Source organism: Homalodisca vitripennis, chromosome 2, assembly GCF_021130785.1.
Source record: "Homalodisca vitripennis isolate AUS2020 chromosome 2, UT_GWSS_2.1, whole genome shotgun sequence".
In the NCBI taxonomy this organism is placed as follows: Eukaryota; Metazoa; Arthropoda; class Insecta; order Hemiptera; family Cicadellidae; genus Homalodisca; species Homalodisca vitripennis.
In genome coordinates, this window is record NC_060208.1 from 127,567,493 (window position 1) to 127,584,301 (window position 16,809).

At 34.3% G+C, this 16,809-nt stretch overlaps 1 protein-coding gene across 2 annotated transcripts in view; it reads right to left on the reverse strand.

Annotated features, from left to right (window-relative positions):
- Positions 1 to 4,416: 4,416 nt before the first annotated feature.
- Positions 4,417 to 16,809, reverse strand: part of LOC124354709 (muskelin) — a 92,228-nt gene continuing 79,835 nt past the window's right edge. For both annotated transcript variants that reach the window (XM_046805364.1, XM_046805365.1), the window contains exons 13-15: positions 14,580 to 14,719; positions 13,990 to 14,092; positions 4,417 to 4,825 (exon numbers count right to left, since the gene is read on the reverse strand). In XM_046805364.1, coding sequence (XP_046661320.1) covers positions 4,646 to 4,825; positions 13,990 to 14,092; positions 14,580 to 14,719 — 423 coding nt within the window. In that variant the 3' untranslated portion in view covers positions 4,417 to 4,645. The remainder of the gene's footprint in view (positions 4,826 to 13,989; positions 14,093 to 14,579; positions 14,720 to 16,809) is intronic.

Consider the following 16,809-nt stretch of genomic DNA (forward strand, 5'->3'; position numbering starts at 1 on the left):
CAATTTGTATATTGGTATTTTTAGAACTATTAAAATGTTATATCTCGTTTTAAAAGTAGTAAGACCTTGTGACTTAACAAACCTGTTTCAAATATTTAAAGGTGGGTGAACTGACCCTAACGGCGGCCCCCCGAGTGAAAGCCCATGCGGGCTTCACCTATACTGGAGCAAAGTAGCGGTTTTAAAATTTCCTAATCGACACACTTAAATACCGTTTTTTTTGTTAATAATTGGACCTTTAACAATCCACTGTGGGTGGAAAAAAAAAGAAAAAAAAGGGGTAGGAAACTAAAATTAACAATCTCCTCACTTCTCCTCATAATCCCGCAAATAGATTAGTTGTGTCTCACTAAGGGTTGTTGTTTAAAACATTGTTTGGTTGCCTTAGTGTCTAGAGTGTCTTTCTTGATTGTGAGCGTACTTAATTATAGATGTCACTATTCACACCATAACCATGTTACTTTAATTATTTATGTTTATAATTGTTTATTTCGTTTCCTGAAACGAAATTTGTTATTGCTGGAGTATGTGTTAGTCAACCTTGAATTTTGAAGTGTTATTTGTGAATTTAATGGAAAGCTATATTGCTTTTATTGACTTTTTCTGTGAAGAGGTGAACGAGGGCCACACTCGGTCCGTGAGACGATACGTAATGTTTGCAAGTTATCATCCATCGATTTTTTCAGCAAGAATATGGTCTGCAGTACTCAAATTTTAACTTCGAATAGAGCAGTCCAGATAAGAGACACTACCAACATTTTTTTTTCTTTATTTTTACTGATTTATCAAATTATTCTAACATAGCCCAGTTGAAGCATTTAGCTGAAACGAAATTCCTGAATCACATTAAAAAAAAAAAAAACAAAAAAAACAAGGGACACCTGTAAGAACTATTTGGACTTACCGTACCTGTTTATGGTTACCTCATGACTAGAGGGACAGCATGAGTCCTAAAGGCGGATGAAAGGTCGGAGTTGTATGTTAATGACGGCCCATTAAGAAAGCTCCCTGACCATTTGACAACTTGGCTGAGTGTCTAATATTATGTATTGAACCACCGATGAAAGTTACCTACAGGTATTTCAGTACTTTCGTAGTATGTGGCTAACCAATCCAACGAAAAATGATGTTCTTCATTGTTCCTAACAGTAAAATGTAAGTAACTATTACTTACAAAATATCTACCGTCACCTAAATTATTAAAAGGAAATAAGGAACAGTGATTATTATATATTTATTTAGTAAGATATAAGTCCAAGTAATAGTTGCTCGGAATATTCTAGTTGATCTCAACTGAGTTGTTAAGCGGAAGTAGCCCGATACCCGTGGCAGCTTTAGCCTGCAGCTGGCTGAGGAATTTGCTGATTCTGCTGACTCCAGCCTGTGTACTGGCCAAGTTGTGTCGTTTCTAGACACTCTGTTACGCCCAAGTAAATCGTTTGGGAGCAGCACCGTACGGAGTCTAGTCCGCCATTTTAACAAAAATATGTAGCGAAAAAGTACGTGCGTGGGGTGAGTTGATCGCCGGTACTCGCACGTAACGCGTCGCTCCGTGTTTGCCCTTCCCTCTAAAATCTTAAATTCGTAACCTACTGTTTCGCTGATGAATTATTAATATATTTTAAAAGTACAGTTTAGGGAATGTGAATAGTATCGTAATAATTATTAATGTGAAAGATTAAATTAAAATCAGATTTTTGCGGCCAACAGTTTTCTGATTATCTAATTCCCAAGTCCCGTCTCGTCCGTTACATGTAAACCTTCTTGCATAGGAATGAAACTTTACATCCACCTACCAGATTACCTGCAGTCCTAAAGAAGAGAACTGACAATGGTTTTGAACAAATAGATTCTGGATCAACCATTCACCCATTTTATTCTCTGATACAGTTTCTTCAAGAGATTTTACATTCGTAATATTTTATATCATGGAACTACTAGATCTCTGCTGAAAATTGACAACCCTGACCTGGTCATGATAGTTAATTATGCCCAGATAACAAAGAGCTGACTGTAGGTATGGCCTTTTGTCCATGTGACAATTTCTTTTAGGTTAAATGTTTTCTATTTTTATTAAGCAAATGTTTATAATGTACATCCTCCTTCCTATTTAGTATATCTTAAAAACAAAAGTCTCTTCACCTACTGTGAACAAATTTTGGAAACCAGCAGGAAATGCAACACAACATCTGAAAAAGACCTCTCTTTATTAAACACACATATTTACACTCATCAACCACCATTCAGCAGTCCACCAATATGGCTACTAAGTCTTACCAATAACACAATTAATACTAAAATAAACAAAATATAAAACAAATTTTGAACTTAGAAATGTTTCCATTTAAATTCCAATTCACTTCCATTACAAATAGTTTATTTGGTTCTAAATTAACTTAAAATGGGAAGTATAATATCACATGTGGAAATTAAAAATTCATCTATCTACATAATATTGAAAAAATAACTCGTATGATCAAAGTAAAATATTATTTCAATTGATCTATAAAAATTATTGTTTCTAGTAAATGCCCTCTTTAACAAATAATGTTACTATGATTTCAATTTTATGTTGTTGCTCTATAAAGTTATTTTGTGCCTCTAAAAAGACATACAATCACTATAAAATTAGTTAAAATCAGAAGTGTAGTAAGTGGATTCATATTTCCATCATAAATTTGAAGTTATAAACAGTATTAACCCTTTGGTTACTGAGGATCATTATGAACGATGGTCCGTAATAATAATTAAATGCTTGGAGTTAATGACATAGGCATGACAAATTTGTTACAGCAAAATTTTTGTATTCTTTATTTTTCAGTATTCTGGGCTAATATAGTTCAAAAAGCCAAATGTTCATCCCAATGAATTTTTGTTATTTCATGCCTTTATCCCTACCCTGGGTGCAGCTGGGGTTTTCCAAATTACTTTGTTGTGAAGTTTGTTGTATTTAGACCTGCCTAGCTACAGACGTTTTACTAATTGTATTGGTAATTGCAATTAGTGTTTTGGTGACTTTATGCAATAGATAATTTTTGTTACTATTTTACAAGTAAATATTTTGCTTTTACTAATTGTTCAAAAACCATTGTTCAATGTTTGTTCAAAAACAATTTCAAGAATGGTTTTTGAAAAATGAATTTTAAATGTTTACTATTATATTATAACAAAGTATTCATACACCTGTTTAAATTGACATAAAATTTTGTAACTTGTGTAATTAATTTATGAAAAAATGTACCTATACATTATTTTTAATTGAAAGTCAGAATTTTGGTTTCTTTTTTTTGTATTTTAATTAATATTTCAGTTTAACAAAAATGTTTATTTTTATATCTCTTTTAAAACAAAGTTAATTCTTTACAAATGGCAAACATTGGAGGATAATAAGTTGAAAAATAAAGATACCATGGATTTCCTTAAAACTACATTTTGCAAAAAGAAAATTTCACATAGGAATTGATAAAATGACATGGCACTAAAAGGGTTAATTTATGACATGTATGTTTTAGTACCATTGATCAAAAACAATTTCTAAATAAAAACTTTAAAATTACATAAACATATACAAAACTTATTAAAACACAACAAGATATAAACATTAACAGATTTCTTATGCTTAGAATATATTGGCTTTATTATAAATTATTTTCTTTTAATTTTAGATAATCAAACCATATTCATTTGTGTACATGCAATGTATGTGAAGGAGACATTAAAACATAATATTAATGACATTAATCTATTAATTAATAACATCATTCAAAGAGATTGCAGCTGCACAATACATTACTGAATCCAACAAACTGGTAGAAAAAATAATTAAAATGTTTCAAGTAAGATCTCCATAAATAACAAGAGGAATACAGTGAAGCAGAACAGATTACAAATATTCCAATACGCATTTATGATTTCCAAATTGGTAAATAAACTTATCAGATAATAATACAAAGTTATGTACATGGCAACAAATCTACAATGAGAAAACCTTAATAAATCCATTAGAAAACTCAAAAACCCAAATTTCAATATTGTGAAGAAATATGTAAAAATATACAGTTTGTCTTTTGGTTGTTTTTGGTAATCAAACAAGACCAACAATTCATCAACCTTTAAAATATTTGTTACACATACACTCAAATACATTAATTAAATACAGATAACAATACATTTATTTCTTTGAGTAAAAGAAGGATTGCTGTTTATATACAGAAATTAAAAAAACTCAAAACAATGTCCCTTAAACTTAATAAAATAAACTATTCTATGGTACTTTCATTTTTCTAAAGTAGAAAAAAACTGTCGACAATACACTCTTTTGTAAGTAAGAAGTCCACAGTGTATAATTAAATCTAAATTATTCTAGTCTGTCAAATGAGCAAGTCCACAGCCTGTTCTTCCAGTCACGTCTCCAACTTACTAATATCTTACAGTGAATAACCAAAGTAGTAGAAAAAAACCGATAATGGAGCTGATTAAATAATAAATGTATACAATAATAACAATTTCCAAAAACAATATTTACACATAATCCAATAGTCCAATATAGGTTTCATAATGATTACCTAAAATAAGTGACCTAAAGAAAGACATTGAATGTTCAGAGTTGGGTGGGTTGACTAGGCGGTGGGAAGAAGAGGTTCGGTTACAGTGGTACGAGCTCAGTTACTAGGAGGTCCAGCAAGTTAGCTGTCGGCTGTGTCATGGATTCGGGAAAGAACACAGCCAGTTGCTCATAAAGTTTAAACCTGTGCTCATGACTGTTGCAGTCTCCATCCACATTGCACTTCTTGTCCTGGAAGATGAGTGACGCTAGCTGCTGAAACTAGGATAAATATACAATAAATAAACAAAATTGAAGTACAGATTATAGTCTTGTTTATACAGTATGTAAAATCTTGTGTTGACTAGATTAAAAACAAAAGGAAAACACCAACAACTTAAATTAAAATATAGCTCAAAAATGACACCAGACAATTAATTTGTTATCAGTGATAAATGTAATCTAAGTACGAGAGCAGTTCATAAAGTATCGGACCTTCTGTTTTCCTGCTTAAACGAATGAAGCGCTGGCGGCCAAGCTTAGTGGGGGGATTTGGAGGGAACCGTCATGCGTGTGCATACACCGTTTCGTATCATGACAAAGCTTCAGTCGCCATTAGTCAATCTAGTAGTGTAGACCTTTCTGTTGTGTTCGGCCGGTTTTTATCAAGTTATAAAATGACAGAAAAACTTGAGCAGCGTTACTGCATTACATTTTGCCAAAAGCTTGGTGATTCACAAGTGGAAACAATTCGCAAGATTCAATAGACTTTTGGGGAGTCTGTCTGGTATGAGCAGTACTAAAATAAAAGAGTTGTAAAATCAATTCAAAAATAGTCAAACGTTAGTGCAAAGTGAATCGTGTACAGGCAGGCCATCGACAAGGCGAAATGAAAATATTATTGAACAAATGAGAAATTTAATCACAAAGAACCGTAGTCTTACAGTCCGAGAGAACTAACAGAAGAAATTGGAGTCAGCATTGATTGGGTCAGTACATTCGATTTTAGCCAAGGATTTGAAAATGAGAAAGAGAAGAATTTGTTTCAAAGTTGCTGACAATGGAGCAAAAACAACTTCGCCTTAATTGCACAAGACATGCTGGACAGTGCAAACAGTTTATCTTCCTGAACACAGCAATATTGGTGATGAATCCGGGATTTATGGATACAACATGGAATCCAAGATGCAATCATCGCAGTGGAAACACACAACATCTCCGAGACCAAAAAAAGGGACGGGAAGTTTGCAGCCAAGTCAAGGTCATGTTAACAGTCTTTTTTTACTACAGTGGAGTGTTGCATTTTGAGGGTTCTATGTTGCCTACGCGATGCAAATGTGGCGCAAACCACCAAACCTGTGGGCATCAAATACTTGGCAGCTCTATCACGACAATGCAACTGCCCACTCTGCATATTTAATTCAGAGGTTCTTGCTAAAAAAACACACACACTCTGGTTTACCAAGCTCTTGGCTCCCTGTGACTTCTTGCTATTTCCTAAACTGAAAATGTGTCTGAAAGGAACTCGATTTCAAGAAAGAGAAGACCATAAAACAGAATACGAACGGCCGAGCTTAACAGTGGCAGAAAACTCTGGGAGAAGTGTGTGCATTATGAAGGAGACTACTTTGAAGGGGATTACAAGTTTGTTAGCTCTAGTTCAATAAATAAACTTTTTAATTAACCAAAGGCCGATAATTTTTGAACAGCCCTTGTAAAATACAATTTTCCAACATAATTGAAAAGGCAAAAGTTCTTTGACTGAACCTCATTGGTCAGATTAATCAGATTTTGGCGACCAAGATGTAAGTATTGGCCAAAATAAATAGTGTATCTATTATACCACCACTTAGAACAACTTCATGTACAAAATGGAACTAAACAAACTGCGATCCTGTCTCACTCTTCTCTGGATGCATACATAATTTTAGGTCAGCTCTTTTAATTCTTTGGAGGATACCAAAAAAACACAAAACATAAGTCAAAAATACAAGTTGTTCAGAAAGTAAGTACAGTTTTATTCTACTGCCGTCATAGCGCTGCAATCGGTGTTCCGTGCATGTGCACTAGTCGTCCTTGTTTACTGGCTATCGACTAACACCATTTTAGGTTGTTCTACCCTGTATTTTTAGTTTTCTCTGAACATTTAAAATGTTTAAGGCATAGTGATCCCGCCAATTGTGAGATCCGTCCTATAATAAGATTTTTGAACACAAAGAATGTAAAACCGGCCTGAAAATTGATCGTGAACTTCGAGATGTTTACGGGAAAGACATGATGAGTGAAGAAATTGTGAGAAAGTGAGTTAGAATGTTCAATAATGGACAAACAAATGTGCATGACGGGAATGGAGCGGTCGGGCCTTCTCTCGTCATCGATGATTTGGTAAAGGGAGTTGACGAAATAATCCAAGAAAACAGACATTTCACACTATGACAACGCTAAACTGACGATTTCCAACAAATTTCACACACACTCTTTTGTACGAAATTGTTATGGACCGCTTAGGTTATCACAAACTGTGTTCTCGATGGGTTCAAAAAATGCTCACTGACGTGCACAAAACCAAGAGACTCGGAAGTACTTTTACTTTTCTCAAACGGTGATGATAAAAAAAAAAAAAATTGTGACATGTCATGAAACTTGGGTTCGTCATGTCACACTGGAATCCAAACAGCAGTTAATGGAGTGATGACACGTAATCCCCAAAGAAATACAAATTCAAGATGACAATGTCTGCACAAAAAATTATGTGCATCTGTCTTTTGGGATCGGAGAGGTGTTTTTGCTGATTGATTTTTCTCCCAAGAGGTGAAACCATTTAATGCGGCAAAGGTATTGTGAAACCTTAAGAAAACTAAGATGGGCAATTCAAACGGCCCCATACTGCAGGTGACACTCAAACACTGGATCGACAATTTCATTGGGAGCAGTTCGATCACTCACTCTACAGCCCGGACTTGGCACCGTCTGACTACCACTTGTTCTTGCACATGAAGCGTGACCTAGGCGTGAAAACGCTTTGAAACCGACGATGAAGTGAAAATTGCCATGGAGTCGTGGCTACATTCGTTGGCAGGAACCTTTTACAAGAGGGTATAGACAAATTGACCACCCGCTACAAAAAGTGTTTGAACATCAGTGGAAATTATGTCGAAAAAATAGTTTTTAAGGTTTCGTCTTTCATATAAAAATAAAATTGTGTTGAAAAAAATTGTTTTACTTGTTTTTTTTTTTAATAAACGGTACTTACTTTCTGAACACGCCTCGTACCATGCCATATCTTCCACCTTTTACAAACGTATTTATTACATAAATTACAAAATAATCTTCCATAACATATGCATCTTAAGTGGCAAAAAATATGTAGGTATGTTATATTTGTATTACTGAAAATTTAAAAAAAAATTCAAACATCCTTACCCATGATGAAAAATATATCAAGATATAAATTCTAACAGAGAATATATTTTGCACAACTACTATTTTTGTACACAGTAGAATCTGTTATGTGTAATCAATCAAATTAACCTCACAAGTAGCCTACACTAGATTGATTACACAAGGATAGTTTACTATAAACATACTGAATTTGTAAAAATGAAATTTGCATAATAGATATTAAAGGGTTATGATTTATTTTTGTAACCAAACAATAATACTGTGAATACAGGGCACTGAACGTTGTGTTTAAAAACTTAAAAATTTAATGTTTTAGACAAACAGAACTAGCGAGATTTTTTCCTTTTATTTATTGATGCTAATACATCAGGGTGGCCACTCAAAACTTCTTCTCAAATAGCCAGTCAAAAATTTCCGAATATCTAATCTATTTTTAATCCAAATAATCAACTGTAATACTATATTTAATCCTTACAGAGACGGTTTGTCGTCACCAGCTGTATTTGCAAGAGATGCCAAAAAGCTGCAGTGCTCTAGCATTTCATCGCTAGCGATATGCGAGAAATTTGGTGCCGATTTATCACTATCACCTATTTTAAGCTCCTCAGTTCTTATCTCTGTGTCTCTCAATGTGTCAACATAACATTGTGTACACCTAATAACTTTCCTTTCTGTGATGTTTGGAAAAAACATTCAATAAGGAAAAAACAAAGATAATATATAAATACCAACACAGCGCTACTGTGGGGCAGACTGCAGTTCAGTATGATTTCGCTGGTACACAAGGTCGGCCCATGTGATACTTCATCAAATACTTTCATCTAAACTCTACTTAATTCATTTATCCTTTTGGGGAAGGGTAGGGAGGGTAAACCTAAAAATACCACGCTACTTAGAGATTCAGAAAAATTAATTAATTTAAAATTACAAGTCATAGCGTCTACCTACTCCTTCTATATATTAGAAATGATATATTATAAAATGATTTTTCAGAATATATTCCATGTGCGTAACAATGTGTGTATATATACTCGCCTTTGGCTCGCTGGGGGCCCCTAAAGTAAGTGCTTAAAAATTCAGGTATTAGATGAATTTGGTAATTGGTTAAATTCGGACATAAGGTTCCAAATTTCATATTCACAGTTGTATCCGTTTTCTAGAATCATACGGGACGCAATGCTTCGATAAGGCTCAGCCAAATTGACCAGGGGGTTAATTTACACAACAGATTATCTGGTTATACCACGAAATTCTGGTGGGGGGGAGGAGGGGTTAATGTTACCAGGGGGTTAGGACACACGTGGTTCTAACCAAATTTGAGCTATGCCTAGTCATTCAGGTGCTATCAGGCTCAAATCATTAATTTTAACGTGAAAATCAATGGAATTTCAGTTATGCGAGCGTTTTGTGACCTAACCGTATCAGATAGGACAAAAATCTACAGGACTTAATTTGTAGATTACATTATTTCCTAACCCCTAAGTAAGGTGTTGGCAAAATTCAGGGATAAGAGGGATTTGGTAATTGGTTAAATTGGAAGATGAGGTTTCCAGATTTCATGTTCGAGAAATAGAGATAAACACGAGGATATACTAAAGGGTCTCTTTTAAAAAATCACTTAATTCCCACTCCAGATATTGCGTTAGATTTGAGTTATAACCTCTAGATTGGTCACAATTGGCCTGTGAACACAAATACACAGAGAAAATGTCCAAGATCAACTAAAGTTTTGACTTAAAACACGTTTTATGGCTTAACCATTAAGAAATACGAGAAAAAGTGACTGGACCTTTCTTGTCGGAAATTTATTATTTATTCAATTCCGGTCTCAGATTTTAGCTATGAGTTTTAGTTTAGCCAGTAAAGAGCTTGGAAGAAAAGTCTGCACGGGTCAGCTATCATGAATTGTTTAGTATAAATTGAATAAAACTCGACCCTATGTCGGTATTGTTAAGTTGATTAGGGGGTTTAATTTGTTCAGGAGTTTATCTAGTTATGCCAGACAATTCCCGGGAGGGAGGTTTAATGTTATCGGGGGTTTAAAAGATTGTGTGGTTCTTTTCTGGGGGAAATTTTATTGACCAGATAAGTTATATCGACATAGCAAAAAGTATAAAAGTCACTAGTTTACGTATTAACCCTCTGAACGCCGATATAAATTTAGTAATATTTAGATTACGCTCATTTAAGGTGAAAAAATAAAAATGAAAATTCCTTAAAGCTAATTTTTTTATTCATTCCTAATGACTAATAGTCACAAAAAAATAAATTTTACAATAATGTAATACTTGCATTAAAATAATCACATTTTTTCATAATAATGGAATATTTCAATCAAAATCAAATTTAGGTCACAGAGTAATCAAATGCATGTGATGAAAATATGAAAACTATGTACAAGGATAAGAAATCAAATAAAGTGTAATATGCTGATCTTGATTCATTTTATAAGTTCTAATAATAATAGATTTAGGCAGTTGTACGGTAAACTTCAAAACAAAAGTCGGGATGAAGCCATGGGGTCTCGGGACATGACTTGCAGCCATAATTACACAACAGAAAATAAACAATAAAAACTTTATTATAACACCTAAAACATGGTAACAATAACTTTTTTACAACTGTTTGTATAAGGAATGACAACGCAAGCAGAACACTTCCCAAAGGTAAAATGCGTGCTCCACTGACAGTCGGTAATGGCGGATAGTATCGTCATCGGCGTACAAACGGGAGTGGGAGAACAGCTGCCAGCAACAAAACAATTTACTGTTTACCTACTGCGGCCAGCTGACAGCTGCAACTGGATTATTTGGCAAGCCAGTATATTACTTTGTATTGTGGCTTATGTATTGAACTTATAAACTTCAAAAACAGTAATAAAATATATTTTTAACGATCGGCGGATTATTTCGTCTTTGGCGTTATAACACCAAAAAACATCGTGGATTATTCCGTCTAAGGCGTGCTAAGGGATAATACAAGCTCAATCTGGAACCAGATAGAGTTATACAAATTTTAGTCGCTTACAAATTTTCAACTCCTAAAATTGCCAATTAACAACAAAGATGTTGCCATTGATAGTGTTTTTTGCTACTATATATACAGCTATATATAAAAATATATTTATAAGGAGAATCTATTTATGTACAACACAAAGTACAAACGTATGGATAAAATAAAAATTCCCTTTTTTCGCTGAGCAACTAACGTCCGCGCATGGAACGAGCAAACACTATGGAGTTGACAAATGTACACATAGAAATACGAACATCAGTTTAAATATTATTTGTAAGTAAAGGTATTTTGTGACTGTACGTTCAATACACAAAGAACTACAAAAACATGTATTACCAATTGGTAATTAGCGTAATGCCAATTGTTTTTGTCTACGAATAGACAGAGCAGACTCTCAACGATGCGTAAACATAAACATAAAAAATACTTGTTGTAGCTAAAATATTATTTGTTAAGCTACAGTAGTTTGTTACTTTGGTTATAGATTTAAATTTTTTCATACGAAAAGAACAAAAAAGTTTTGGCAATCGATAATTTTATTAATGCCGATTAGTAGTTGTCCCCGAATAGACTTATTTTTGGATTCGAGATTCAGCTTCCCTGTGTCAGTAGTTGTAATATTGTGAAATAGTGATTTTCCAAGCGTATTTAAAAGCACTTCTGTGTGTATCAGAATCATGTGAAAAGAACCAAGGTAACGAGTTTGGGATACAATCTATACCTAGTAAATCCATACCAGTGACATTATAAAAATACACGCCATGGCATGTTTAGCGGAATCCGAAATTCATGCATAATACACGCTTTTCCAGATTCTCATTGTTGGTGGTAGCCATGGTTAGAGTCCCGCGAAAGTATCGTGGCTCTGAACGCTTATATCCCACTGATAACCAATAAATACCTGAAGAATGCATCAGAAAGTTATCTGCTACGGAAGTAATCTAAGTGTGGTTGGTTCGAGATCTGTAGAATAAGTACCTCGACACCAATACAGAACAGCACCTTCAATAGTTACTTCCAGAATACGAGCAAAATTATTGTTATCAATTACTGATTCTTAAATCTTTTTTGTTGGCCTTTAAGATAATGCAGGAACAGAATCACCCCATCACGACAAGTACAATTACAAAAGTAAATAAACATACGAAAGGCTGTGGTTCAAAACGTGTTTGTTAGATTATAGTCATGAATTGCGAAACAACATGACTTAAGGCTCCTTATAAACGATGGACTACTTGGTTTAAGCAGTTCTAATTGTCTGACCAATTGTCACGTGTGCAGGGAAATCATTAAGGTTATTGGAGAACTGACAGGATTTCCAGCCGTTGTCCAACCAATCCCACTCTGACGACGAAAACTGATTAGTAAGGTTGATTCGGTCGGCTGGCAGTTTGCTGTCTGTAGAATGGTGACAACATTAAGTTGCGTTTACACTGGCAAGTAAAGTTTTGAGAGAATTCGCATAATGTAAAACTTCTATCGCATAATGTGAACAAAATAGCAATTTTACTCAAGAGAACTGTCATAAGTAATTGCTACTGTTGTATCACTGGTTGTTCCAGGAGTCAATATGCAGTCTGTTCACACACAGCAGTGATGTGTCAGTAATGTTTATTACTGAAATTTTAATAGCCGACACTGCTCTCCAATTCTTCCAAACAACTGTCTGAAACTGGTTGCGGCAGCACCCATTAAGACTAGCAATTTTTACAGTCGGACACAAAACTGGCAATTTTTTGCCAGTGTAAACGCAGTTCAGTTGAGGTTTGGATGTGATCGTGATATCACAACATAACATCACTTTTTTTGTTTTACCCTATTTAATCTGATGACCAAATTGGAACGTGTGTGTAAGGAGTAGCAATCATTCATAGATCAACCGAGACCTTGCCCGCGATATGAAAGGTAAGCAGTGGGCGATGAGCACTGAATCGAGCGGCAACTTAAAGTTTAATGTTCATATTGTATATATGGGTTAAAATCGCTACTAGTCATGACAGACATCATACACTTGTCAGCTGTCAATTCTAGACATTAAATGTTTCTCCTACCGCTCAGCTCACTCTGTCATTGCTGTGCAACATGTTGTACACAAACGCCCCTTCTTGGCATTACTTGTTGTAGCTAACTCACTATTTTCTTCTCAGAAAGATATCTTATCAAGTCTGGTAAAAATCACCCTGAGATTCTGGAGTACTCAAAAAACCAGATTGCACCTCTTATCAAACAACCAAACATATTATATTATTCAATGATCCGAACTCTTAAGCCTGTTTATAGGGTGAATACTACTTTAGGCCTGTGCTATCTATCACACGTCTTTACAAAATACTATTTTCACTTAAGAATAACAGTTGGACAACTTTATCCGGAGACCCCACTTTGGTGACTGAATAATAATTAAATACAAAAAATCCCATTTGTATTGCAGTCATTACCGCTTTACCGCTTAAAGCGAACTGCTCGTTTAGTGCAGAAGTCCAGAATGAATGATTAACCAATTTTAATAGAGCAACGCATTGGGTTTTTTTTTTTTGGGGGGGGGGGGAGGGAGGGGCTTGCCGCGGCACAAGAGTAGAACTAACCAAGTTAACTTCACTACACCAATGGAGGCAACCCTCAGATGGAGCTCACGAACATATATCGATCTTCATTCACAATTTCATGATCCACTTCGCGTAAGATCTGATGTTTCAAGATTAATCAGTACTCGATTGAAGGAGATGTCAAATAGTCTTTATTTTATATAATTCAATTTATTTATTTATTCATTATTAATATTAATAATTTAACAATATTTAGAACTTTTCACATTGCCTTATGTTGGGGATATGTATATTGATAGATGGTCTTTTAATTGCTTTGCAAACATTAAAAAAGCCTTTCACGTCTTCATTATTATGAAAACATTGTAAAATCCATTACTAATTTTAAATCCTTACCTACATGATATCCTCAATAATCTTTCCAGATTTAAATTTAAAGGACAAATGTTTCATTATGAGGTTAAAATGTTACGTTCCACTAACCTCCTTAGTCTGTTCCTGGTCCTCATGGTCTATGATCTCTGACAGGGCAGTCTGCAGGTAGTGTAGTGCAGTCAGACTCTCGGTCATGGCCAACTCTTGGTACCTGGGTAACAAACACTTCAGCAATCTCAGAACCAAATCGAAACAGAAATGTTCAAATTACTGTCTGTCTGTATGCATGATATTTAAAATTGGTCCATTAACATCACTCTTCGAGCCAAGATGTGTATGCTGTGAGACAAACATAAATCCTCTCACCAGAAGCATGGCAAGCGTTTACCTTGCTTTAATTTTGATATCATTACAAAAGGGAATTGTAAGATCATAGCCATAAGTGAAACATTAATACAAAAATATATATTCCATTTAAATAAATCATGTACATGTTTAAACTTGTTGTTGTAAAACAAGTTTACCCTTTCTAAAAAATTAGGTAAACTTGATTTTTTTCAAATTTAGAGGCATAATAAAATTCTGCCTGTCTTTATTCATAATTTTGCCCATTCCTACCCTGAGTTTATAAAAATCATACCTGTTCACCCCAACTGACATCCTAACAGAGACCCGTTATCTTAATGTTTAAGAATTACCTGAAGGTTCGGATGAGAACTTTGCACCTCTGAAGGAGTTGTGAGTGGGAAGGCTTGATCAACGACAGTCGCCAGAAATCGTCCAGCCTCAATTTAGGCAAGCACGTTCGTCCCGGGTTGCCACCAAATAGGTAATGCACCTAGAGCACAAATAGTTTTGTTGTACTACATTTTGAGTGGTACAAATACAAATATAGTGACAAAATACAACACAAAACATTTTTCTTTTTTCATTACTAGATTAATGTATTTTGTTTTACACCATAGTGTCACTACCAAATTTAAGAATTTTTAATCAAATTATAAGAAATGAAAAGGTTCTCTAAGATACACTAACTATAGGTAAAAGCTAAAACTGATGTGCTAGTTTGGTCTTGGTTGATGTTTACTTATTTATACATATTTTTGGAATAAGTAGAATGTATTTTAAAGTATAATCTACTTTAAAAACAAATGTTGATATCATAAATAAATTGAAAGTTAGTAACTTAAAACTTTAACACAATAATCAATTCTTGAAAGTAGAAAGACATCACTATGAGAGTTATCCATTTGTTTGTGGGTACAGTGAGCAATAACATAAAGCCAAATGATCACTGCTCTGTATTGATACACCTAATAGATCAGTACATCTAAGCTGCAGTTCAGAGATTGTCTAACCGCTTAGTGTGGCCACTCAAAATGAACAAGACAATTCAAAATCATACTAGATATGAAATCAGTTTAGTTATAATGTTTTGAACGAACTATTGCTGACATTCATTGAGAAATTTGGGCTGTGTATGGTCACATCTGACTAGATCATGCTGTGCTTCAATATTGTTTACTTATTAAAGAGTGGCCAGGCAAATGTCTATGATAAAAAAGATGTTGGCAGAAATTGATGTTTTCATAGAGGGGAGCTCACTGCTTCAGTGGTTCACCAACAACTCTCTAATTGCCACACAGAAATTTTAGATGATTAATAATTTTCACATCCATTCTCCAAATACAAATTGTCAGCCAAACTTTCTCCTAAGAGATACAAAAGTCCCGACTAGCTCAACAATTAGCTTTCTCTTGTTTTGACTATTGACGAAAAACATTCTGTTTTAAGTTAAATTGACTTGATTCGCAGTAGAATCAGTAGTGGTCTGTTCATTCTTCACAAATGATGGGCTCTGTGATTAGACAGGTTCCAGCTTGCAGCATACTATGGATGCATATGTCTTATCGATCTGGAGTGATATGAGGAGCCCTGGATTTGAGAAATATGTGTCTTGAGAAATAATAAAAATCATCTTTGGCCTTTTGCCCAGTAACTCCTGCAGAAGCTTCATCCAGCTTCATATTTTATTTTATATTTTCTGAAACTATAACACTACTTTCTTTTTAATACGAAACACTGACAAAATTTACATGCAATTTACACTACACAGTATCAAGCACTACAATGCCTTGACATTGTCTCTAAAGCCAGAGTCTGACATGCGTCTAGTTGAGACAGTCATTGAAATCCTCACTGCTGCATGGGGAATACTATTGTATTCTAGATTTTTTTAATAATTGCAGGTATTAGTTAATAATGAAATGTTGTTAGATTAGTTTATTGTTAAATTATTAATATATGCTGTATTAATTTACTTTGACCATTGCCTGTGTATAATTATGTTTTGGTATATAAATAATATGAACCTGACAATTTGTGTGGCAATACTGGTACACCATTTCCGAAGCTATGTCAGGGTTCCCACTCAAACTGAATAATCAAATTTATGCCTCTTTCACAGTTAAAAAAATGTCATGATCAAATTCTATTTATAAACAATGCTATGAATAAAAAAACAAAAAATATGGTGTAGGGAGGGAGTAAAATTTGTGATGTGGGCATGACTTACTGACGATACAGTGGAATTATTTAAAACTTCTCTTTGTTTCACTAATGATGTTGATGGTTCATGCAGGAATGGATGGATACATCTAAAAATGTTGTTTAGGCCTTAGCTCTGACACAAGCAAGAGCATAGCAAGTGCCCAATAGTACTTACAGTTCACTAACTAATAAGCATAATAACACATTTGCAGCTTGTCATAAAAGAGCTCTCATTATTAATCATCAAAACAACGACAAATGGACTATTTCTATAGGTTAAAATAAAATTTAATATAATTTGCATGAACCTAGTTCATAATTCCTTTAGAAACAACATTCCTGACCCGCAATGCTCAAACCTGCAAGAATATGAGATAA